The 24,387-nt window shown below is 42.9% G+C and overlaps 1 protein-coding gene across 1 annotated transcript in view; it reads right to left on the reverse strand.

The window, feature by feature from the left end:
- Positions 1-21,539, reverse strand: part of PRTG (protogenin) — an 87,465-nt gene extending 65,926 nt beyond the window's left edge. The window contains 2 exon segments of the mRNA XM_040601518.1: positions 20,403-20,705; positions 21,452-21,539. Of these exon segments, the coding sequence (XP_040457452.1) occupies positions 20,403-20,705; positions 21,452-21,539 (391 nt within the window).
- Between the last annotated feature and the right edge of the window lie 2,848 nt (positions 21,540-24,387).

The raw sequence follows: 24,387 nt of genomic DNA on the forward strand, positions 1-24,387 counted from the left end.
TCTATAAATTCAACAGTTTATTGATGGTGTAACTGACATACCCTACCAAATCATGTACACAAGCATGAGAGATTTGATCTTTTCACTTTTGAAGGCATCCCAGCTGGGGTTTTCCCTTCTCAGTCTATCTATCATGCAGGCAACAGTGTGTGGCCACAGAAGTGCACAATAAATGCTAATGCACTTGTCAAGGAATTCCCCTCTGCTCTTCTGCAGACAAGAAATGTAGGAAATAGTACAGAAAAGGCACACAGTAAGCCACATTAACCAGCTTCAAAGCTATTCTACTTGTGTGGCTGCAAGCATTCAGGAGAAAGAACACACCACTTTCTCCCTTGCAAGGACTGCTTTCCTTCAGCAGTTTGCCAAATGATTGCCTTCTAGCATCTATGCTTAATCCTACAGATGCCTTTCTTTGGAGTTGTTGCCATTCTGTGAAGAATTAGTTCTGCTTAATAGCCCAATGCTGTATGGGGAACATCCAGCACAGTTTTGCACTTCACAACATGAAGAGAAGGATCAGAACACAAGCAGGATTGTGCAACAAAAGATGTATCCCTTCACATCTATCCTAATTTAGCATCCAACCTCCCCCCCCCCAAAAAAAAAAAAAAACCACAAAGAAGAGTAGAAATAGAAAATTAAAGATTGACTGTTATGATTCTAAGGTTCCTCAAAGAACAACCCCAAAAAGAACAACAAAAATGTAATAGTCACTCAGTGCGACGCAGAAAAGACAGTATCAGCACTGTGTAACAAGAGCCTCCAGCACTGTAAGTGCTAAAGCTGCCCCATTCTGATCAATGAATTTCACTGCAGACACCAGCAGAAGGGCAAGACCTCTATTTATCAGTAACGTACCTTCAAAAATAAATAAATGCTATTCCTGCTCAAAATAAAATAAGACCCTAAGCAGAACGCAATACCCACTCTTCACCTCACCCTCCCCAGCTCATCAATCAGAGGAAGCACTGCAGAGCATCCCAGGACAGCAGCGGGGCCCCACACATTCCTCTGCTGCGTCGCCCACCACTGCGCCTTCCCTCACATCTGGGGGGGAGGCAGAGGAAAAGGTTTCATTTCATACAGTGGCAAACCGACACCATCCACGTATGAATGAGCGTAAGCTGATACAGCAGCGCTGTAAGTCTTCAGGCTGTCAGAAACGCTATCCCTGAGAGATAGGAGTACTCTTCGTTTTTTGCTCACAGTGTTTCACAACCAGCATCCTAGGATGAAAGACACAATTTCCCTGCAAAATGCTGAGGAGAGGCACTGGGAATTCAAGCCCTTCAGCCCCCTCTCCAAATGTCAACATTTCAGCATTCTCATGGGGAAAGGAAAGAAGAGATGCCTCCACTCTCAAGGGCCAAACGCCTGCAGCTCATTTCCCTGTCACCAAATGCCCCCCTACTGCATTACACAGCCCAGAGACCTCTCCCCAATAACAGTCTTTCTACAGAGGGTAGCAACTAAGAGCAAAATTCTGAATGTCTTAAAGTCTGAGAGCAGCAGGGAGAAAAACAGAAACAAACTTCACCCAAAACCCCAAGTAAAACAAAAGACGTTGTTAGATCTGCTTTTTTTATTTAAGTTACTTAAATCCTCTAATTAGACGTTTATCTGAAAATTTTTGGGGGGAGGAGAGGGGGAAGAGTTTAAAACTTTTGCAATTTTCCCATAAAACAAATCAGAAGTGTGGCTTCCACATAAAAATCATATTGCCTTCAATGTCATAGAAATCCTTAAAGTTTTCCTCATGTAAATTTCTCTCACTTCATCACGTGTCTGGAAAACATCCTGCAAATTTGTTCTGAACACACCACGAAGCCCCCATATAAAAGGCAAACAGAAGAAACCAAAAAAATTTTGTCTTTAAAGGAAGACAAAACCTTGCTATGGTTGTTGACTTCTTGGGTGGGAGGCAATAACCAGATTACCAGTTTGCCCAGTCATAGTGCAAGCAAAAAACCATGTTCTACAAAGTATGTAATACATCTGGTTATTAGATTACTTATACTCTGTAATACACAATCACAACCCATTTTCCTTTTCCATTATTTTCAAAAGCTCATTATTTATCTCCAACTCAAGGCCACAAATCAAAGCCACCAGGAAGGTGCCAAGGGAAGTGTTATGTGGAGCACAGAGAAGCCAGTATCCCCATCTCAGACGTCATGCCCCAGCCTGAAACAAACGAGCTCTGAGAAAGGAGACTGATCCCCGGGAAATGCAACTGCAGACATGAAAAGAATACTACCATGCCTCCATGAAAGGAGGAAGCCAATTCAACAGGTGTCGTACTTATCCTGGATTTCTGACACATACATGGACGTATAGAACAGAGAAGAGTTAAGCAAAGTTAGATTATCTCAGAGTTCCTTCTTCTCCTGTGCTCTTAAGTTAAGCTACTCCTTTATCTCAACAAAATTCTCCCTTTTCCCTCAAAAAAAGAGGGAGAGAAAAAGAATGTAACAGACCAAGCCTTCCTGTAGTTTCTTCTAAATTATGCACTTGTACTTCCATCAGCAGAAGTATAACACCTTGGCCTGAAGCCAATCAGAAATCCCTCATAATGCGTTCAATAAGCCAAATCAAAACAATACATAGCTTACGAGAGTGAGGTAAAGAAACTTGAAGGTCATATTTCATCTGCTGCAGCTCATCATGTTCATTCAAACGGAGGCAGAAGGTTAACTGGCAGGATCTGCTCTTTAATGCCTGTTATTTCCAGTGGAAGGAGCTAAGCAACAATGTTCTTTTCTCGGTACTTCATGAACAGGATCATCAAAAAACTCCTAATGCCAAGGGAACACAGCCCAGCTCAAGGGAAGACGGATGGAAGACCTTGGCAACAGGATGGAGAGGAAACACACCTCCCTCATGCAACTGAATTGGGTTTTTGGACACATTAACTATAAAAATTGAAAAATTACTTGTTTCATAAAGCATGGAAACACTTTTTCCTCGTTTAAAAAAAAAAAAAAAAAAGGATTCTAAACCAGCAGACAAATGGACAGCACTCTTGTGCATTTGCAAAATGCTGGGTTTCTACAACAAACTTTCGTTCATCAGGTGAAAATGGGGACTGGACAGAAAATACCAGGTTCTACCCTCAGATTTACAGCTGCCTACATTGTCTGTAGGAAAGTAACTTACTAGTTTGATCCTGTAGAATTTATCACCTCAGTTTTCTCCACATCTAAAACAGAGGTAACACACTAATCTTTTACTTACTGCAGGGTTTTCTGGGTTACTTAACACCATATATGAGAGGTAGTAGGAGCATTAACATTCATATATCATACACATTAAAATTAAGAGTGAGATTAATAGAAATTAATATTCTTAACACACTGTCATATCAACTAATCACAAAAATCTGCAGATCTACTGGTGGGGAAAAAAATGGTCTGGTAGATAAATCATGGAAGGGGGGGGAACCACAATAAAAACCCAAAAAACCAGCCCTATTGCACTGATGGAATTGAAACGATCTGTCCCTCTTCATGAGCACCACACTGCGCTGATAAACTAAATCTCTCTGATTGAGGGCCGAATTAAAACGGAGCAATGCAGTAACTCTTCTGACCCAAAAGTAATCCACTCAATCATATAATGCATCCCCTTCCTTTTAGTAAAATGAATAGCCCTCCATAGAACCTTTTTCTTCCTTGACAAGTCCTTGACAGAAGAATGTGAATCTGGACAGTTAAATGAATCAATCACCAGCTGCTAGTCTAGGGCCAAGATGGTGAGCCGAGGGGCCTGCCAGAGTTCACTGACCACTGGTCAAAGCGGGACAAAGGCTTCGCCTCTATGAATAGCCTGCTTCTGGGATCCAAAGGTCACTCTGCTGCCTTGGAAACGCCGTCCCCTTTGGTTATTTAAAGTTCTCAGGCTATTCTGCCACAGATATTATTGTTTCAGGTGGTCACCATCTTTCCTCTTCACAAGTTCGTGAAAGGCCAGGCAACCATTTTTTAGGTAAACGCAAGACAATGGCGAACATGGCAGCAACTAAATAGTGAGGAAAGGAACAATTAAATAAGGGCAAATAATGCTTTACATTTCCTCGCAATTCCAGCTTCTGAACATGCCTGTGAAAAACGTCCTCAGAGAAAGAAGGTCCTGACACCAAAAAGGCTAGACCCCTAACAGGATCCAGGCACGCACCTTGCGCTGAAGGCACATACTTCACTGCCTTTACACAAATGTATCAGGAAAAAGAAGAGTATCAGGGCTTTTCTCAAGCCATGACTGCTGGGCTGTATTTCCAGAAAGCTGCCCTGTGGTTCACGGTAAGTAAGACCTGTAGCCTACTAGGTAGGTGGTACTCTAGGCTACATGCTGGAGTGAGTACTTGAGCAAAGAGACAGACCAAACGAAGGAGCTGGTGAAACCCACAGGTGCTAACTCATCTGCAGCAGTGGAGCCATCAGCCCTCCCTAGCACCTACACAGTACCATGAACCACGAAAAAGCTCTTCTCCCATACATCAGCAATAAACCCAACTTCCTCTCAGTCAGGTCACAGAGAAAGTAAAGGTTGCACTGACAGACACCACTGAGTGTACAGGTGAGTATCTGCCACCCACAAGCTTAAACTGTGGTCAAAAGTATAAATTAAATGTGGGTTTTCTTAGTACTGTCCTAAAATGGTTTCGTGAGTCAGATTACGCTCTGATGAGCGATACTAACAACAGGCTTATAAATGTGTCTGTAGACCTCTACAGTATATTCTCTGGTCAGTAAACCTTTATGTATATATTTTAAAAAATTATCTAAGGATTATTATTAAGTTAAAACTATTGCTAAATACATGATTAGACACCAGCCCACATTTTCTTGGTTGAATCAAAAAGTTCTCATAAATCTTAACCTATTTAACTTGTCTCAGAAGTCGTCACGTTGCCCTCTGTTATGAGTCTTTCTTTCCTGACACCCTGCCTGTATAAAAGTCTAATACTTTCAAAAATACTTTGGTTTTTTGCTGCGTTATATACATCATTAGATAAATGAAGCCAGCCCCTAAACTTTCCCACTAATGCAGCATCCAGTGTATCTGCCTCTTACATGTATGTATACACACACAGAGGAGATGAAAATTTCCAAACCCTAACACCCATAAGTTAGGAACCGAAGAAATTAAGCTGCTTATGTAACTGATTTGTTCTGTTTACATACATGCTTTAGGAAACAATCCAACTGCACAATCAATCACACTTCCCCTGCTATTCACAGCACCAAATGAATGGTGCTCACATAATGAGCATCTATTCAATATTTTGTTTTCTATTCTCTCTTCAGTGTGTGGCCTCATTCCTTATTTATTACACTCTATTAAGCATTGCCCTGAAGACAGAGTTATTAACTTCCCTGTGGCCTTTTCTGCAGGGCTCTGCACTACAGTTCTTCACAAATGTTAATGGATATACTCCCACAACACCCCAAAATTTTAATTTTACTGTTGGGTTTGGGCAAACAGTTGGATGGTGGCCCAAAATATTCACTAAATTTAGGTGACCAAGATAAGACACCCATGCTTCACAGCACTCCATGCATTGCAACCACAGCTCCCCCAACCTGTTGCGGCTCCAACTGATCAAATTTCTGAACTTCATATCAAACACCGAGACCATATGCAATACGTAATCACAGACTTCCCATGAAAAGCAGGGACAAGCTGACGTGTCACATTACTGCAGGAAATTCTAGCTGAAGCAGTGATGCAATTTAAATCCTCTAAAGGTCCCCTGACTAGGAGGCTATTCTCTGTGTTTCTGAAGTCCATGTTCTGCAAGATCAGCTGCTCCAACGGGTACACTCCTGTATCAGTCTTTGCCAGCCCCCTGGTCCTCTCCTACTCCCAACTTTCACCCATGGCAGTCTCCAAACCAAGCCAAACCCAAGCCTCGCTCCGCAAGCCTTGCCTTAGCACTAGCTGCTTCCCACCAGTATGCTTCCCTTACCCTTCCTGACCTCTAGACACATGAGACTCACACCTCCACCTCACCCACTTCCCCTCCCAAACTTCCTCTCCAGCTAATTAGACCATTGTTTTCACTTACTTTAGCTTTCAATGCCAGCTGGTTTCTCCAGGCAGTGTTAGATCACACTTTAGCTCCTCATTAATTCAGAGCAAGGAAAAAAAAAGGCAAGTCCACAGCTGCCTAGGGCTGCTTAGAGGGAAAGCCCAGCTCAGTGTTCACAAGCAACACGCTCAGCACAAACAGCCTCTTCTGTGTCTCCAGCTACTCAAGCTGAGTAAGTCTGTGCTGAACATGTGCAAAAAAACAAAAATAAAATAAAAAAAAGTAAAAAAGTTTGAAAATTTTCCTCACAACTTACAGGACACCAAAACTTGCAAATACATTCATAGGAACAGCAAAAGCTACTTCCAGACACAAAAGGCCACTTGCCCAGCAAATCCCATGTCTCTGTTCCCTAAGCAGACATTCCCACGCTATCCTAATGAAAAACAAAAATACAAAAAAAGCAGTTTCATCTTGGGTTTGTTCTAGGGAACAGGACAAACAGTCCTGCAGAAGTATACTGTATTAAAAAAAAAATAATAATAAAGCAAAGAGATGGATACCAACATGACAATTTCCTATCCAAAAGGTTAACACATCAAAGAGTCCTGCAATACAAGTATTCGGTAACTAAGAGCAGAGTGCCACCAGCCCCTTTAGAATAAGATCATCATTTGCACAAAACAATAGAGCAGAAGAAAAGTCTATGACTAGTATTTTTTGCAAGAGTCACGCTTAAAAACATCAACAGGCTTCACTTCTACTATGCAAAAATAAAGTTTGGCAGCCAATTCTCTTTCTAATGGGAAGACTTTTTAAGTCTTCTTAAAAAATCATGGTGGTTTTTTTTTCCCCATTGATATAACTCTAGGCTCCGCTATTCCTTCTGAAACAGTCCTGCTGGGAGGACTATAGCCAGGCCCTGCTAACAATTCAAACCTGTTTCACCTTACCTAGCACAAATATTTTCATGATTTTAAATCAAAATAACACCTGATGGAAGTTGGGTTACCTTCACACTGCTGTTTCTTGAGACAGTCAGAGCTAAACTGCCAGTTAGTAGCTGCTAAAAAGTAAAGACAAACTCTTCCCAGATAATCCCAAATCCCTTCTGCTCTTGCCTACTTATCTCCAACCAGCTCTAGCACTCGTCAGATAACACAGAAAGCCATTTCAAATCATCACAGCTAACCACATTAGTTAGACACCTATCCAGCGTTAAAAAAAAAAAAAAAAAAGTATTTTTTTCTGCCAGGTTATCAATCAGATGAGCACCACAAACTGCACAAGGGATATGGCATTAACTGCATCCTATTCTACAGTTCCAAAACTTCAGAATTAGTGTCAGCCACTTTATGTTTAAAGCATGATTTATTATTCTCTTTCTGCAAACTAGTGGACTGTTTCAACTTCTTTATATTCCATTGCAGATTCTTTTTTAATAGCTTCATGTTTATGTCATCAGTGGACTTTCATACCTAGTACACATCAAAAATCCCACAGGCTACTACTGCTGAAGGGCATTAAAGAAAATGTCAACATTATAAACGTTCACCTAAACACAAAGCACAGATTATGAATGTGCCTCATTCTCTCACTAGGATCTACTTCCAGCATCAACTCTGGTGCACAAAGTGTAATATGCCTCTGACACAGCTCTAACAGGAAAGAAATACTGTTACTAAACCAAACTGTAATAAAATTCTTCCTGAGAAATGTTTATTATATTCTAAGAATCGACCATTTCCAATAAAACCTCTGACCATAAAAAAGCCTAATATACTACATGTATCCCATAATGATACCTATTACCAGATTAGCTATGTCACCTTTTGCGCAGAGAAACAGTTTCCTGCAATTATTTTATGATAGATAGTACAGGGTTTTCAAGTGTGCGTATATTTTAGTATTATTGTTTATTTATCTTAAAGTCATGCAAAAACAGTAAGGGGGGGGGGGGGATAAAGCACTGTGTGGATTTCAGGGATTCACCATCTGAAAGCTTTTATTCTTCCACAGTGAAGGAAAGTTATGACCTTTGACATGTGGCCACGGTGCCAAAGAAACTGCTCATAAATGTGTGTCAGCAAAGAAGCAGAAATCAATAAATTCATTTAATCCAGTGAACTATTATGTAGTGAGACACAATATATTTTAAAGAGCCAACTGCTCTACTCTTTCTCTCAAAAGACAAAAATTTTATGTAATAGATTTTTGGATATTCAATTTTTGGAAGGTTTTACAAGCTGAACATTATCTTTGAGCCCCTAATGAATATTTTAGTCAGTTAGGCCACAATTTGTTAGTACATTCATACCTGTTTGAAAGATCTCCGATACAGTTGGATGCTGGTAGCACAACAGGAACGCTAGCAGGTGGGCAGATATCCTATTAACAACCTCTGCCATTATGAGAGACAGCTATCCACTGGAATCAAACTCAGGCAGGTGTTAAAAGCATGTATTTTTTTCCCACACTGGGTGCTCAAGTGCAGAACCAATGATGTTCACCACTCCAAACATAGTAATTTTAAAAGACCAAACTAAGCAGTGCTCTACAATGTGTATTACAAAGGCTTCCCACAAAGAATCTGGCCATCTACCACGTATTTTATGAGAATCAGCAACAAGGACCATCAAGAAAAGATGATGACCATTACAAACAAGTACTAAATGCCATGCACTGAGAATGTCTGAAATCCCATGAATGCTACCAAGAATTCCATGGTTAATTTCTTGTACACTGTATCAATGCTTACCTCTTCTAGCGTTTTATATATATCCAAGAATTCTAAACACTAGAAATCATAATTATTGTTACAAATAAAGTTCACACCAGGAAAAAAAAAAAAAAAAGAAAGAAAAAATACCAGGGGAAAGAAAGAGGGGAAAAGAAAATTTACTAACTGGAATAAACAAAAAAATCCCCATGCTCAATTATGTCTCCACTTCTTAAATAAATGAAAAACTTATTTTATGAGTATAGGCTGATGCATCTGAACACAAACTCACGTGTACCTGTTCCATGAGCCACTGTGCAGAGCACTAGATTTGTGTTCTGATCATTTTTACAATAGTTTGGTCGTGTGATAAAATTGAGCTGCCTTCCTGGCACAGACTGGCCGAACTAATAAAAGCAGTATCCACTTTCAACTTCTATTGAAGATCAATGATAAATCTGCTTGCAAACTGGGGGCCACAGGGTCCTCTGCATAAATAGGCATTAAAAGCAAGATTAAAAAAGATCTGGTGGTACACTCACTTATGCTTTTGGGGAGGGGGTGTGGGAAGGAAGTTTCACCCTTGTAATTTGGGATGTGCTATGTACAAAGTTTCTCTCTCCTCAGGCAAAACGACGGTATCAAGCCAGAACTCCCAGAGAATATTTCCAGTTAACATCAATTTGCCGGATGTCACAGACAAGTTTAATGAACAAAATGATAAATGTCCGTCAATGGCTTCATAAAGTCAACAAATTCTCGTTACAAAGAACATACATAATGCACAGCTCTGCCCGAGGCACATGTTACAGTTATTAGAGGTTTACTAGAGATTTTGATGTGGACAGTGAAATAGTAATTTAACAATTTACACTAGTTAATTTGCTGATAAGTTACCTGAACAATTATCAATATATTGAAGATCGTACAAGCAGGAGTAAGCAAAAAATTATTTAGAACTCTTCTGCATGTTCAAAGATCTTAAGATTAATTTTCAAGTTTCTTTGAAAAGATAATGGCTTATTTGAAACTTCCAGTTGTAACAAGTTGTAAAACAAAAAACAATACTGTGTAATACTGAGCCGGTTTTATTGTACATTGCAACAGCTATCAAAACAGCTTTTTCTCAATCATAATTATGATCTGGTTTTGAAGTGACAGCCAGACCACTCGAGACAAGATATTACACTTCTGTTGAATCATTTTCACCTCATCTAAATTTGGGGTCAAAACTGACCTCGAAGTATCTTATGACACTTCCCTCTCCAGCCACAGCTGTGAAAATAAGCTCCACTGGAAGACTGCCTCTTTGCAGTCATCAGACAGGAATAAGAAAAGGGGGGGTCACCAAAAGCAGTTTTGCAAATCCAGAACAATGATAATAGCATATATGTGACAACTTATAAACAGAAAAAAGAGAAGGGGAAAAAAAAAAAGAAAAGAAAACCCTGCCAAACATGACTACATGCAGCAAAAAACTAGTCTGTACCTGACATGAGAAAGAGAAAAGAGTGCGAACATGGGAGAGGACACAAATGATGAGAAAATCCCAAGTATCAGAACACAGCAGCAAAGAAACGAGAAGCTTTTCTATTTGATACTTTTTCCTCTCCTTAAGGCATACAGGACATTGAAGTCTCTCAATAAAGCATAAAAGAACTGAAAATCCCTTTTTGTAAACAGGCTGATGGATGACCTTTAGTGGGGGGACAGAAGGCTGATCATTGCTACTTCGCATGAGAAACTCATGCTGCAAAGGTTGAGGGGATATAGAAAAGGAAGTTATTTGTCTAATAATATTTTATCTTGTTTTGTCTTTAATCTGAAATGGCTCAAAGAAGAGCCAAAAAAAAAAAAAGTATATCATCAAAGCTTAAAACCCTCCTGACTGAAAGATTCAGAAAGACCTTTGGTGTAATCCAAGATTTTAGAAGCAAGTCATGTGTATCTATCAGAGTGTCCAAAGATGAGCTAATACACATGTGGTAAAATTACACTGATCAATTAAATATCCAAAATTTTTTCTACTTTTATAATTCTATCAATTTGTCAGTGATACCATTAAGACACAAAGGTTTTGCACAAGAAATTCTGAAAATTTATACCGAAATGAGAATAAATGGTGTGATCATTCAATATGAACAAGATTATTATCTGAAGATGCTAAAAATTAAATCCGAAGATAGAGTTGCTTCTGTTCATAGAACTCCCTCCAGTTTCCAACATTCACGCATCGCTATACACAAGATACACATCACAAGCTATAAAGACATGGTTTAACTGCCCCCAGCCATGTATTAAAAGAACACCAGATGACATGTTTAATGCTTGTAATAACTTTTACGTACCCCTTACCCCTGGTCAATCAAGTGATTATTTCTTTCAAAACTGTCTTTCATACGCAAATAATTTCAAAATGGAACTATTGCATCTCAGAACTAAAGAATGAATTTCCATTATACATACTTTTAAAACAAGGTCAATCATTGCTAATTTTATATTCAAAATCATGATTTTAGCATGTTCTGAGGCTGAAGGACTAGACCAAGGTAAGTTTTGCTGCTCTGGTGTCAATATACCACTCAGTGCAGCCTGCAGCTAGAGACAGACTCTTTTCTCCTTGCTGAAATACTGTACTCACCCCACCTAAAGCTGTGATTCAGAAAAGCCTGCCAATTTTGAACAGAACTGTGAACTTATACAGAATGGAATATGTTGCCCATTCCAACATCTACTTAAACACAGGCATGGCAAAGATGTTCCACATCTGAACACAGATTTGGCGAATTGCAATGTTTTGAGACAAAATTCATTCTACCACCAGTCCCTTTGCATCAGCCAGTATGTAGGAAGTTTTCTTCCTAAGATTCTATACATGGGAAAGGATGTCAAAGATCCTCTTTGCAGTTAAGAATCGTGCTTTTCACAACAGATTTCTGTCATAACTCAGAAACAACAATGACCTTACTCCACTCCTTGCTGTCCAGGAGAACTTTACCAGGGCTCTTACGGCAGGCACCGCTTTCAAACACAGTTCTTGTCAACAGCCGGAGATGTAATTTACTCAGTAGCACTCTATCATTGAAAAAACTGGTAAAATAGAAGTTAAAGCATAACTGTAAGGTCTGAAGAGGAAAAGTGTTGACCACTGCCTATAGAAGGGACGGCTGAGATTTTGATTGGGTTACGTTTTTTAATACTGACTTAACTGAGCAGTGGCTCAGCTGTATTTTCTCACGTAGCAATGTCTCTTAAAAACAGCCACTGAGAGAATAGTTTAGTGTCTGCTGAGGAATCCAAAGGCAGGACTTCCACACTTGCAGATTATTAATCATTTTTGCAGAAAAGAAACCCTGCTCTTTGGATTTTCATTTTTCCCAGGCTTATTTTTTTCTTTTTTCTTTTTTTTTTTTTTTCTTTTTTTTAAGAGAAACAATTCCTTAGTTTATGTTATACAAGGTAAAATTACAGGAGCTAACTGTTTCTTGTATGGTCATTAGTTAAAACCAATGCCCAGATTTAGCGACAGGAAGAAATATCCCAAAGGAAAGCATTACAGTTGCATTTCTTTTCTACTTCTCTTTCATTTCTCAAGATCACCTGAGATATTTTCATCGAACAAATCCCCTACAACCACAGAGATGTAGAATATGGGTGGCATCCTTGTGCCCTTATGCTCTTTTCCTGTATTAACAATCCCAGACAGTAAGGACAGATTTCTAGAAGGAGCTAGGTCAGACTGCATCACATGCTCTCTGAGCCTCACAAGCTTTCACACGCATGACTGCAGGAAACTCTACTCGATAAGGTTTCTACCCGTTTTCTAGTTTTATGACAAAAGTTCTTGTCTGTTTTCAATTTTGCTAGACCTTTGCAATCAGTGCACTTCCATTTATTTCGTATTTCAGAAGTCATTCCTTCCCTCAAAACTCTGCCTATGTGCAGAAACAACTTCATAAGATCATTTTCAAATAATTTATGGGAATAACTGTGTTTTCTTACCACTTTATACAGAAGAGGAAATCAGTTTATACAGGTACAAACCCAAGAATCACAATTACAGAAGATTAAATCACTGCACTCCTTGCTGACTTCCTCCCTCCCCAGTAGCTAAGTCCCCAGTAACCCTTCCAGAGATGGTAAAGCAGTACTTTGGTACATTGCAACTTTTGCCTCAAATTAACGATTAATTTCTGAGAACAGCTTTGATATAAAGCTTGCCAGTGTTCCTGCATCTTTCATAACAGGTTCATTTCCAGTATTTCACTCCTCACACTGCATTCTACTGCTCTGACATGCAGTAAATAAGAAGGTACACGTTGAATACTATCACAATTACTACCATGAAGTAAGTGTTCAGGCTAGAAGCAAACTTCACTCCCTCAAGCTTAACTACTGAAAAATTCATAGTTTTCCCATCAGCCAAACTCAGGCAAAACCCTGACCACGGCAGGAATTTTAAAAGCTGTTTAGTGTAACAGTGCCACAGAAACAACCGGCAACTCTGAAACCTTTACCCCATAAGTTACAAAGATCACACACTCTGTCATTTTTGGGTTATGATAATAAAAAGCTAAGTGAACTTCACAAGCACACAGCAGACCTATGGGCATCTGGGGGGAATGATACCTAGATCCTGTTTCCCTAAGCCGCAGATGCTATCAGAAACCTACCAGAAGCCCAGCAGAGACAAGCAATTGAAAAACAAGCACTTTGGAACAGAGTCTCAAGATGGTAACTGTATTATCGAGGTGCCACTTAGTTTATTTTGCATTCATGAGCATTCACATTGTTAAAAACAAAAAAACTTCCACTCACCTAAGAGATCAAATTTTATTTTATTGGAAAAACAACAAAAAAAACCCAACTAACCAGAATTACTGTTGAGAGTTATGAAACAAACCAAAAGCAATAAAGAAAATCTGTCTAGTACTGCTTATTTACATTTTCCTCTAATACATTAGGAAGGCCATCTCCCTCCAAAACTGTTATATATAGAAAAAACAACATAGGAGGTCACAGTAATTTCATAAAGTAAGTCACAGACAAACCCTCCACACTCCACTGGTTTCACAACCATCTCCTTCCTATACCTGCTCTTTATCTCAATCTATTAAAAAAGTAGTCATTTCATCCATACAAACAAAAAATGTTTCCACTATAGATGTAGGCTTTGGAAGGCTGCCAGATGGATTTCTAACTCCCGACAGATCATCTAGTGTGATTTTTTTTTTCACCTCTAGCTCAATTGCTGAGACAATCAACTTTAAAATGTAGACGCTGCTTAAACTGCTGCTGCTTAAAAGCTACATGGAGGTTGACCCTAGTAACTAATGTTGACCATACAACCCACACTTACTCAACAAAATGTGGAGACTTGACATTGTTGATTACTTTTTCACTTAGGTGGTGATTACCAGTTATAAAGACTGGAAGTAATCAATCCCAATTTAACAGCTGGGCCTATTGATGAAACAAAAAAACCAATGCAAAACTAAACAAAAGATTATGTCCACAATTTTGGAGATAAGATGTGGAAAAATACAAAAAACTGAAGAAAACACACAAAAACTAAGCACAAATTTGCCCAACAATGGAAACCACCATATTTCTGTAGGAAAACGCTTAGTAACTTTTGAATTCTTCCTCCAAGATTCTCTTTTGTCATTGTCTTAAATTGTTCTGCACACCATCAATAGCCACAGCTGTTAAATTGTGAAGACGTGACAACAAGTCTCTAGGCAAACAACTGCTCAGAGTGAGATCCTTTTCTTTAGGATAATCAGAGCTGGCTGACAAAAGGGGGCCTTATTGAATGCCCTTTCAACAATTTCTACACCAAGAAATGCAGAGAGAGGGAGGAGGAAGCAAGGGAGCAGTGGGGGGGAGCACCACACTGCAAGAACAGAACAGCATCCCTTGCTGCCATACACTGGTTTGCAAGTAGGAAAGAAATCTCAACAGTTAGTGCACATATCACACGTAGATCTTGCACCAGGTAAGAACTGAGTGCTTCTAGTCACAGCTCTGAATAACTTCTAGCACGGTATCATGCTTTCCTTCAACATTTCTCACATAGGTGAAGGTTTTACTAGCTATACAGTACACTCCCAATAAGACTGGGCATTCCTTTAAAAAGAAGCTGGTAAAAACTTTATACATTATAAAGTTACAGTGATAAAAACTAGTAAAAGCCATAACAGCTTCAGCCTTACTAGCTAGGAAGAAAAGCAAGGGTATGAAATGCCTCAGTTTGGCATTATACTCAACACAAACTTGGAACTGAAGTGTTGAGGAAAGCCATGAAAAGCTTACTACTCTAGTAACATGGTAGTGGAAACAAACACTGTTCATGTGCAGTAAGTAATGTTTTATACAGTTTTTTTTGTCCTGGCAACAATACAAAAGCCCATCCTTCAGCCTGTGGAAGAGCTTTTACAAGTGCAGATCAGTCACTGCTGAAAGAATAGGGAATGCCCCTGTGCCAAAAAAAAAAAAAAAAAAAAAAAAAGAGAGAAAAAAAGTAGTGGTTATGTCTTAAAAGGATGTTGACAATTTCTTCTGTAAAGGTGTTGTAGGACTTCAGGTCAAAAGACAACTGGGGGAGTTCTAGAGGAAAATTCTAAAAGAAAGAGAGTTCAGAAGAGAATATTTGCCAGTTTTCTTATTTCTTCAATGTATCTCAGTCAAACAAGAAAAATCATACCGCTCTTCTTCACTGTTATCAAGTGACATTGCTGAGACATTAAACGTGCTCCTCCTGCCTTCAATACTGGAATTTAAATGCACAAAGGTTCAGCCATGCACACTCTCACCTTAGAAATGGACTATACTCTCAGGACATTCAAATCACCTAATCAAAGCAATAGCAATAATGCAGCACTTGTAAAAACCTAAAGACGTTCCTCAAACTGTCCATATGCACACCAGTTCTACAGCATTAAGACTTTCCTATCTCTTAATACAAGATCATTGTCTACAACTGTCATTTCACTTCCATCTCAGTCAAAAACCACTTCTGCTCCCTAACCCCACCCTTCCATCTCAGGATTTGTTCCTCTATCCATTATAATTTAAAGTAATTAAACACACCTTTGAGGTCTACATGCATTTGGAAGACACCTGAAATGACAGGTTCCATACAAACTGATAACTGTATTGTTACACCACAGCTGTTAATCCCTTCATTTAGGGCAAGACACTAAAACTAATTTAAAAAAAAAAATTAGTAGCAGAAGGGCAAAGGTTTTGCCTACACACATGTTCCACAAAGACTTTAGTTTGCTGAACATCTATTTTTGTGACAGTCTAAGTCTCAGTAGCCTTCCTCTGTCCCCACTAAGTCTTTCCACCTCCACATCACTCCTCTCAGTTATGCCAGTGCAATCGCTGTGAGTGGCTCCATGACAAACCACATCAGGGAACTCATTTGGGTTAACACCATCTTTTGTTTTAATTCTATTATTTTAACCCAGATCAATTCCCTGTTCAGTTAACCACACGTGCAGCTGTGCCCACACAAGGAACAGCACAATGCAGAAGTGGGAACAAACAGCTGGAACTGCTAAGAAAACATGACTGTCACAGTACAGGATAAGGCTCAGCTGGATGCACTCTTAAGTGCAAGTATTTAAAAGCAGAGCAAAAGATGCTACTCTGATATTAAAACATAAATATTGCTCATTATTGGCACAACAGTGGGACCAGAAGTCACATCACTGCCACAGCAGGTAAGCAAAATTGCAAACCCTCCACAAAGTATACCCTGCTACGTGTAAAAGGCCCAGCGTTTTGCAAACTGCAGTGCACCACGCACATGCAGTTTCCCTCCAGCAGCATGTTCCCAGAAAACTTCTGCTTGCACAACCTTCACTCTTGTGAAATGCAGAAATCTGTACATGAAGAATTGGGCTTATGTTTCCTGTCATCCACAAACATTAAAAACAATTTAGCCAAGTTACAAGAGAAGAAAGGGTTATCTAGGAACTCTCCTACCCAGCTGCATATATCCCATCCAACCCTCTTAAGACTCCAATTTCCAGTTTTTGTGAAAAGGAAATAAACGAGCACCCTGTCCAATCACTGCCCAAAGCCTGTGTTGCTAGCTTCAGAGTGCGATCCACCTTCTCCATTTATCGTTAACACCATCTCCTTGGAAGTCTAGTTTTATTTTTAGACAGCATCTTAGTTAACTGTGGTAAAATAGTCATAATTTAAAAATGCAGGAATACAAAAAACTCAGCTTGTTTTTTTCTGGCTGATTCCAAGTTGTACCAAAAGTGCTTAGACTTTCTCCACAGTCTACGTTCCTTTTACATTCCATTCGAGAGACCTCTCTTATTAGCATAGGCAGCAGTAAGTCGAATTTTGAGTAACTCATACTCTTTATTATTAGTGTTTTACCCCCACATGTTGCCTCACAAAAGAACCACACAGGAACCTCCTCCTCTCCCCCCACAACAATAATCCTGCTTTGGAAGCAACTACAAGCATGTACTGAAACTAGTATTTATTTTTACCTAAGCAGTACCTCAGCCCCAGAGTTTTCTTTAAAAAAGTAGGGGGATCTCACCGAAAAAAAGCCCTAAATTAGTCAAATTCTTTTGTGCATGGATGAACAACAGGAAAGCAAAGCCTTGGGGCCTCTGGGGAGGAACCCTGTCCCTCCAGACCTACTCTGATGTGCTCGGGAGATAAGGCTCCATAGTGACACTTAAGGAAAGGCCTGCTCACATTTGAATTTCTGCATTCCTCAAGAACAATTCATGGCAATCACTAACTTTGCAGAGGAGCTACATGAAAGCTTTGGCCAATGAATGAGGGTCATCTGCTCTTTATCACAAGGGTAAACCTCATCCTGGCCAGTTTCTAACCTTTTAACCCTGTGAATTCTTAATTTGCACATGAATAATGGAATTCTTGCCAAGAGTGCAACCTTCAGCTTCCAGTTCCTAACTTTAGAAACCAAGACCTGATCTCCTTGTGTGTTCAAATCTTAAACTCTTGGACAGATTAAAGTTTTTGATTTCCAAATGCCACACTAAACATTACAATTCTGAAGCAAAAGATAAGCTTACTGGCAAAAGCTCTGACCAGGCAAAGTAAAAGAACATCCTCGCGCCCTGCTGCTACCAGTGACTGAAGAGAGAGAGTTTGCTTTTTTCCTCCAAAGAAAGAATGCCCATTTAATGCCTATTCTCCACCTGTTTAATATGTATAGTTCCTTCTGCACCCTGACCACACGGTAATTTGCCTTCGCAGCAACAGACAACTGCTTCTAAGCAAAACTGTAAGCCTACAAAATCCCTCACAAGACTTTTAATTTATTTCACTTGAAACGTCTGTGAAGTCTGATCAACTCACGATAGCTGGCAGAAACACTGTAAAAATGAGATATAAAACTAATTTTGCGCATGTGTTATGGGCTTCAAAATATAACGATACAAATTACTGCCTTATTTCACAGTTTCATAGTAAAGATGACATTCTGAAACCAATCAGATTGGAGTATGATTCAAAAGAGGTGGCTGCTACATAGCATAACTCCGTGTTTGGCCACTATTAACCACTTAATCGCTAAGTCAACAGCACCTACTGTGATCATTATGGATCCACAATCTCTTCCAGTTTTCTCCAACAGCCATAGGAAACCTTTCAAGTATGCAAAGAAAAAAAGAAACCTTTTGTCACAGTCTGGGGGAGGGGGCTGCAAACTAAAAGTCTCTCTCCACAGCATGCAATCTGTTGGTTCATAACTCTTCCTTGGTGAAGGTCTTTCATTATCAAAAAATCAAAACAAAATTAAACCTTCTTTCTGGTGAAATAATGTGCATGTGAGAAACAAACATTTATAAAAGTTCAGTACTGCCTGGATAAAACCAGATACTACAAGTATATTACTATGCTGTACTACGATAGTGCTCTGTACTACTTTTCCAGAAGTTCTCTGATACTGAGCACAGAGCTTATACTGCAATGTCTCCTATTTAAAAGGGCCCTAAATTTTCCACGGTCCTACACATGGGATCCATCAGCCACTGCTTTACTTTATTTTTAAAAAAATAATCTTATCCTCTTAAGAAAGGTTTTCTTCAGTCTGTTAATGAAACCCAATGATGTGAATTTAAATAACAATATTAATACTTCATTTTTCCCCTTTTTATGCAAAGTACCCAAGAACTGCTTGGTCTATTGATCCTCTATATGAGTAAGATGCCATGACACAAAAGTATTAAGGTTTCTGAAATCAAGAGTTCACAGATCAGCCTCTTACAGCATGTGAAAACCTCATCGCGTACTTGGAGCCACCTGCTTCCAGGCTGGTTTTCAAATGCCCAATGCTGTCGCTCACTGGACAAGGAATTTCACACCTTCCTGGGATATCTATGGACAGTTTTTACACTCAATTCAGAAGCACACAGAAAAAATGACAGATGTTAACACTGAGGCATCTTTTAATGTAACTTAATGTTCCAATTGCTTTAACCGGTTTCAGACTGAATTTGGTAAAACTTGCAATTTACAACTAATGTCAAGTTTCCATTGAGGTATCAGCACCACAGTTTCATGCAACTTGCTACTGAGAAGAGGGTTTAAGAGGTCAAAGGAAGCCTTTTCCTATTAGATTAAGTTCATCAGTTGAGTCCTATTATACAGGGAACACGAGAAGACCACATAAACTGTGTACTCTCTGCATTACGCTTCCTTTGCAATGACTCTGTGTACCTCTGGAAAGCAAAAAAAATCATAGAATCATAGAACAGTGTTGTAGAAGCAGTCTACTGGCAAAGCTCTGCACTGGCATAGAAAGAGGCACGGCATCCAGTTCCCAACACGCATCTATTCCTCAATACATTTAAAGATGCTAGGAAAACAGAGAGCAACATGCACTCAGGGTCAGAATGTTAAAGCCATAAAGGTACTTACAACTATTCCCTTCGCCATTCATCCAGCAGCAGGGAGTCACCCTAGAAACGTGACTCTCACATCCTAGTGGAACCACCTAACAGGCCCTTATGGTCTGTTCCAGAGGAATCCCAAAAGGGACAGCACCTGCATCTGCTTGGCTGAACACACATATCAGAAAAGCAAGGGCTTGGTAACATAACCCTCACGGCTGCCCAAAAAACCTTTCCTCTCTTTCTCCTCCCAAAGACAGCCAGCTCTGTTAACCACTCCGCCCTGCCTCAAGATGACACAACACAACGTCAAGCTATAGAACATAGAATCATTTTATTTTTTTTTATCAGATTTGCGAATAACCCTTCTAAGGCTGCCTGAACAGCAACTGGGAAGCAAGACCCAGGGCTTCTGTAGCCCGTTGCAAGCACAACTGCACATCACCACCTGCTCTGGACACCAGTGACCCACATGAGGTGCCCACACAAGGTACCACTGCCCACGAGGTCTCACAGGTGGCTGCACTGCTTCTGACACATCACGTCCTTGAAAAGGGGATACCACAAGTTTTGCTCACAATCTTTAAACACTTGAAATAAAACCAAGGTTCTGCAGAATTGACTCGCACTTTGGGGTTTTTGTGTAATTTGTCTTTTCAGGTACACAATCAAAACAAGAGGTCTGTGTGGTGTTCAGGGAATTGCTGTCACAAACTCAGGAGCAGGTTAACAAACAGGCGCAGAAACTTACTTGCTAGTGTGAGGTGGCTTTTTTGACTGAGAATGGCCCCATATTTGTTCAGAGCTAAACACTGGTAAAATCCTTCATCAGTCAGCTCTCCTTTCTTTCCTTCCACCTCACTGATATATAACGAGCCGTTGGATAAGGTGTAGATCCGTTCACTTTCAGATACTTTGCCTCCATTTTTCAGCCACGTAATAGTTATAGGAGCTTCTCCACGGGCTTGGCAGTCTAAAACCACCGGATCCTTCCTTGAGACAGTAACATCCTGAGGCTCTTTCACAAAAAACAGTTCGCTAAAGCACCACACTCCTAAGAGAGAGGGAGAAAGACGTCGCCTGTCAGTAGGATGCGCCAGTTGCCGAACGCACTGGCGGCGCCCCCGCACGCCGTAAGCGCGGTGGAGGGCTCCCAGCCCTCCCAACTGGGAAAACTCCGGGAAAACTCGGGAAAAACTCCGGGAAACCCGCGGGGCCGGCTCCAAGCGGAGCAAAGGCACCACGCCGTGCAACACCCAGGCGTTCGCCTCGTTTGCCAACGCGCTGTGCCAACGGGCCAGCGAGCCAGAGCCCGCACCGGCAGCGCCTGACCCCGCGGGGGCGGCCGGGCACCGGGGACCCCCCGCTGCGGCGGGGCTGCCGCACAGGTGCGGCCCTCGCCGCGCCGCTCGCTGATTTCACCGGCCCGCCAGCGGAGGCGGCGCGGGGCGGCTCGTAAAAGGCTGATTTTACAGGGCATCGTTAGCGAGAGCCCCGCGCCAGCGAGCGGGGGGGCCGCAAACCGCCCCGCGCCCCGCACGGCCCCGCGCCCCGCACGGCCCCTCAGGCATCCCGAGGGCGCGAGCTCGTGGCTCGTTAACGGTCGCTCACTGCCGCGCGCGAACCCCCCCCCGCGGCCCGCTTGCGCCCCCTGTCGGCGGGGCGCCCCCCCCACCCCCGCCCGCTCCGTCGCGGCGCGAACAAAGCGCGGGGCCGGTTCCCGCTCCGGCCGGTCCCGCCGCCTCGGGGTTGATCGAGCCGGGAGCGGGCGCGGGCGGACAATGGGGCGCGCGGACCCACCTGGCAGCGGGAGCAGTAGAGCCCGCAGCAGCGCCCGCAGCAGCGCCCGGCGGCGGAGCGGCGCCATTTAGCGGGAGGCGGCTGGCATGCCCCGCCGGCCCGGCCGCCGCGAGAGAGACCGGTCAGCGGCCGAGGGGAGGAGACAGGGGACGGACGGAGCGGCCCCGGCGCGCCCGTCCCGGCCCTACTCTCCGCATCTCGTCTCCATTGGCCTTTGGGGAGGAGAGGGGCGAGGGGCCGGGCTGGGCGGGGGGCGGGGGAGGGAGGGACGCGGCTGGACGGGGCGGGCCGCGGGGCGGGGGGCCGCGGCGGACAATACCCCGGGGGGGGGGGCGGCAGGAGCCGCTGGCCCCGCGCACGAGGGGCGACGGGCTCTGGCGCCATCTGGGCCGAGCCCCCCCCTCCCGGGGCGGGGGGTGCCCGGCGCGGCCCCCGCAGCCGCCGCCTCTCCTGGACAGCGCGGGGCCCCGACGGCGGCTCCCGGGCCACGCGCTTCGCGGGTGGGTGGGGGCTGAGCCCCCCCGGCCGGGGCGGGCGCTGCCGGCCGTGCTCCCGGCGCAGGGCCCCCCCGCAGCCCCCCGGTCCCACCAGCAAAAGGCGCGCTGAGCCCGAGCCGCCCGTACCGAGGTGCTGTGTCCGAACCGGGCTGCCCACGGGGGACACCCCACGGCGGGGGGGGGGGGGGCCGGGGCAGGTGCAGCGGCGCCCCGGTTCGGCACAGCACCCCCGCACCCCGCTGAACCGGGCTGTCCCGCACCCGCCGCTGACTTTTTGCGTGCCGCTCGCTCACGGAGTGCCATTTTGTCCGCCGCTGCCGCTGACCCCTTCGCACAGCACCGGTAAAACCACTTCCAGATGGCCGTGCGGGGCAGGGCGCCGCTGCCGCGGACCAGCCGCCCCTCGCTCCCTCTGCACCAGAAAGCAGCCCCAGGGTTGCAGCCGCCCCCAGCCCAAAACGCAGCTGCCCACGTGCAGCTAAACAGCAAGACGCACGGAGCGAAGCGCTGCGCTGCCAGCACCCTAGGGCCGGTTTGTACGTGAAACACCGTCAACTCAAAGGGTGCCGCTACCATTGAAGCTTTCAGCTTCCCCTCCATGCTTGCAGCGAGTGATTTCTAAGCTCTTTTTTTTTTTTTTTTTTTTTTGTCTGTGCAGAGTTCTAGTTTCTAAAGTTACCGCCGAGGAAGGCATCTTCTTACTCAGCACATTTGCCCCCTGTTTGCATTCATTGTGAGAGCTGCTGACTTCAGTGACAGGCAAGTTTTTACAGCTTTTTGTTCCTGCCAGCACTGCAAAGCTCACAGAGCCGCGAGCTGGCAGCCAAGCTTGGTCCTTTCTGCTGCATCATCACCGGCACCGGCTACAGCCTCAGCCCGTGACTCCTCCAAAAGCCTTCAGGAGAAAACCAGAGCTATCTAAACATGACATAAGCCATAGTTTGACCTATATCACCTTCCTTACTTGTCAAAAATACATGAGCAGAAGAATTGAGCTTGCTCTGATCTTAGCACGAGTTTTCAGGAAAAGTAATTAGGAAAGATTTGCTTTACATGCAAATCAGTTACCCAAAAGGCATCCAGGCAGTTTCACAGTCACTTTGCAGAGCAGAACCGCACGTGCACCACTGTGGTGTCCAAGTAGGAGCAAATACAGCAACAGGATCCACTTGATCAGTTAAATCTCCCCGGTGTTCTATTTTAGGCAGTCAGAAAAGCGTGAACTATGAAAAAAAGTGTCACCAGTAATGTTGTTTATATTATTTTTGATAATTAATGATTAAACATTCATTCTTTCATTCTAGTGGCAAACTCACGACTTCCATTTGCAGCTCATGCCTGTACTCTACTCTCTCCTGCTGAACTCTGGTTGATCAGAGTGACCTGAATTTGAGATTTCCCGGCGGAAGATGACAAACACCAACAGGGAACGCCTTTCCCAGTAACGTTCCTATGCCATGTGCTTTGATCAGTTGGTGGAGAGGCTGAAGCTGTCCCGGGTTAGATGCAATGTTATTTCCCTGCAGCCCTGGGCGCAGCAGGGTGCTGCTTCCCGCAGGCACGAGCGGGTGCTGTGCTGTACCACCCAGCAGCGGGCACTACCCCACCATCCCAGGAGGGACACCCCCTTGCCCTATTCACTAGCCCTTTCTGAAGCAGGAGTTGGTCCTGGTAGACCGGGGGACATAAAAAAAGCCCACGGATAGAGAGCAAGTTGCAGTCCTACTTGTGGGCTGGTTTCCATTAGCTGTGATGTCTGTGCTCACTGCTCTATTCTGCTGTGGCGGGGAAACCGCTTTACCGTCTCCCTGGACTATGCTGTGCCAGCAGGAGGCTTTGACTCGTGAGATCAAATGCAATATTTGTCTTAAATGGCTTAACAAAGAAAAGTGCTTCCCGCTGAAGCGCTCCTTGTGCCTGGGTCTGGGCAGCTGCAAACACCGATATTTCCGTTTTCACATTTCTGTTGAGCAAAACAAATAATTAATTCCTTACTAGAATTAAACAGCCCTGTAACTAGAAGAGCATAAATTCTCCCTCCTTAATTTGCTAGAAGTCATTATGTTAACACATTTTCCAGTAATTAATTGAATTAGAGATAGCGCAGACTTGCGATAGCATATCTAAATTCATACTTCACTGCCAGCTAATAAACCCATTGACCCACAGTTTAAAGGCACCGCCAGCCATAACTTTGTCAAATACTCCGTGTTAGTAAATGTGGAGCCAATAAACACAATTATCTACCTGGCTAGCCATCTCACAGCAGCATTACCTTGAGAGAGCTAGAATGGCTCTCCAGGATGAGTACAAGGTGTTGCCAGCCAACATGAACACAGCTGTGCCTACTTTGCTGCAGGGCAGCAATTTTTCTTCTGTCACCAACACTGACTTTTTTTTTTTGTTTGGCTGTATTTTTGGCATACATGGAAAGCTATG

The sequence above is a fragment of the Falco naumanni genome, chromosome 7 (genome assembly GCF_017639655.2).
Source record: "Falco naumanni isolate bFalNau1 chromosome 7, bFalNau1.pat, whole genome shotgun sequence".
Taxonomy (NCBI): Eukaryota; Metazoa; Chordata; class Aves; order Falconiformes; family Falconidae; genus Falco; species Falco naumanni.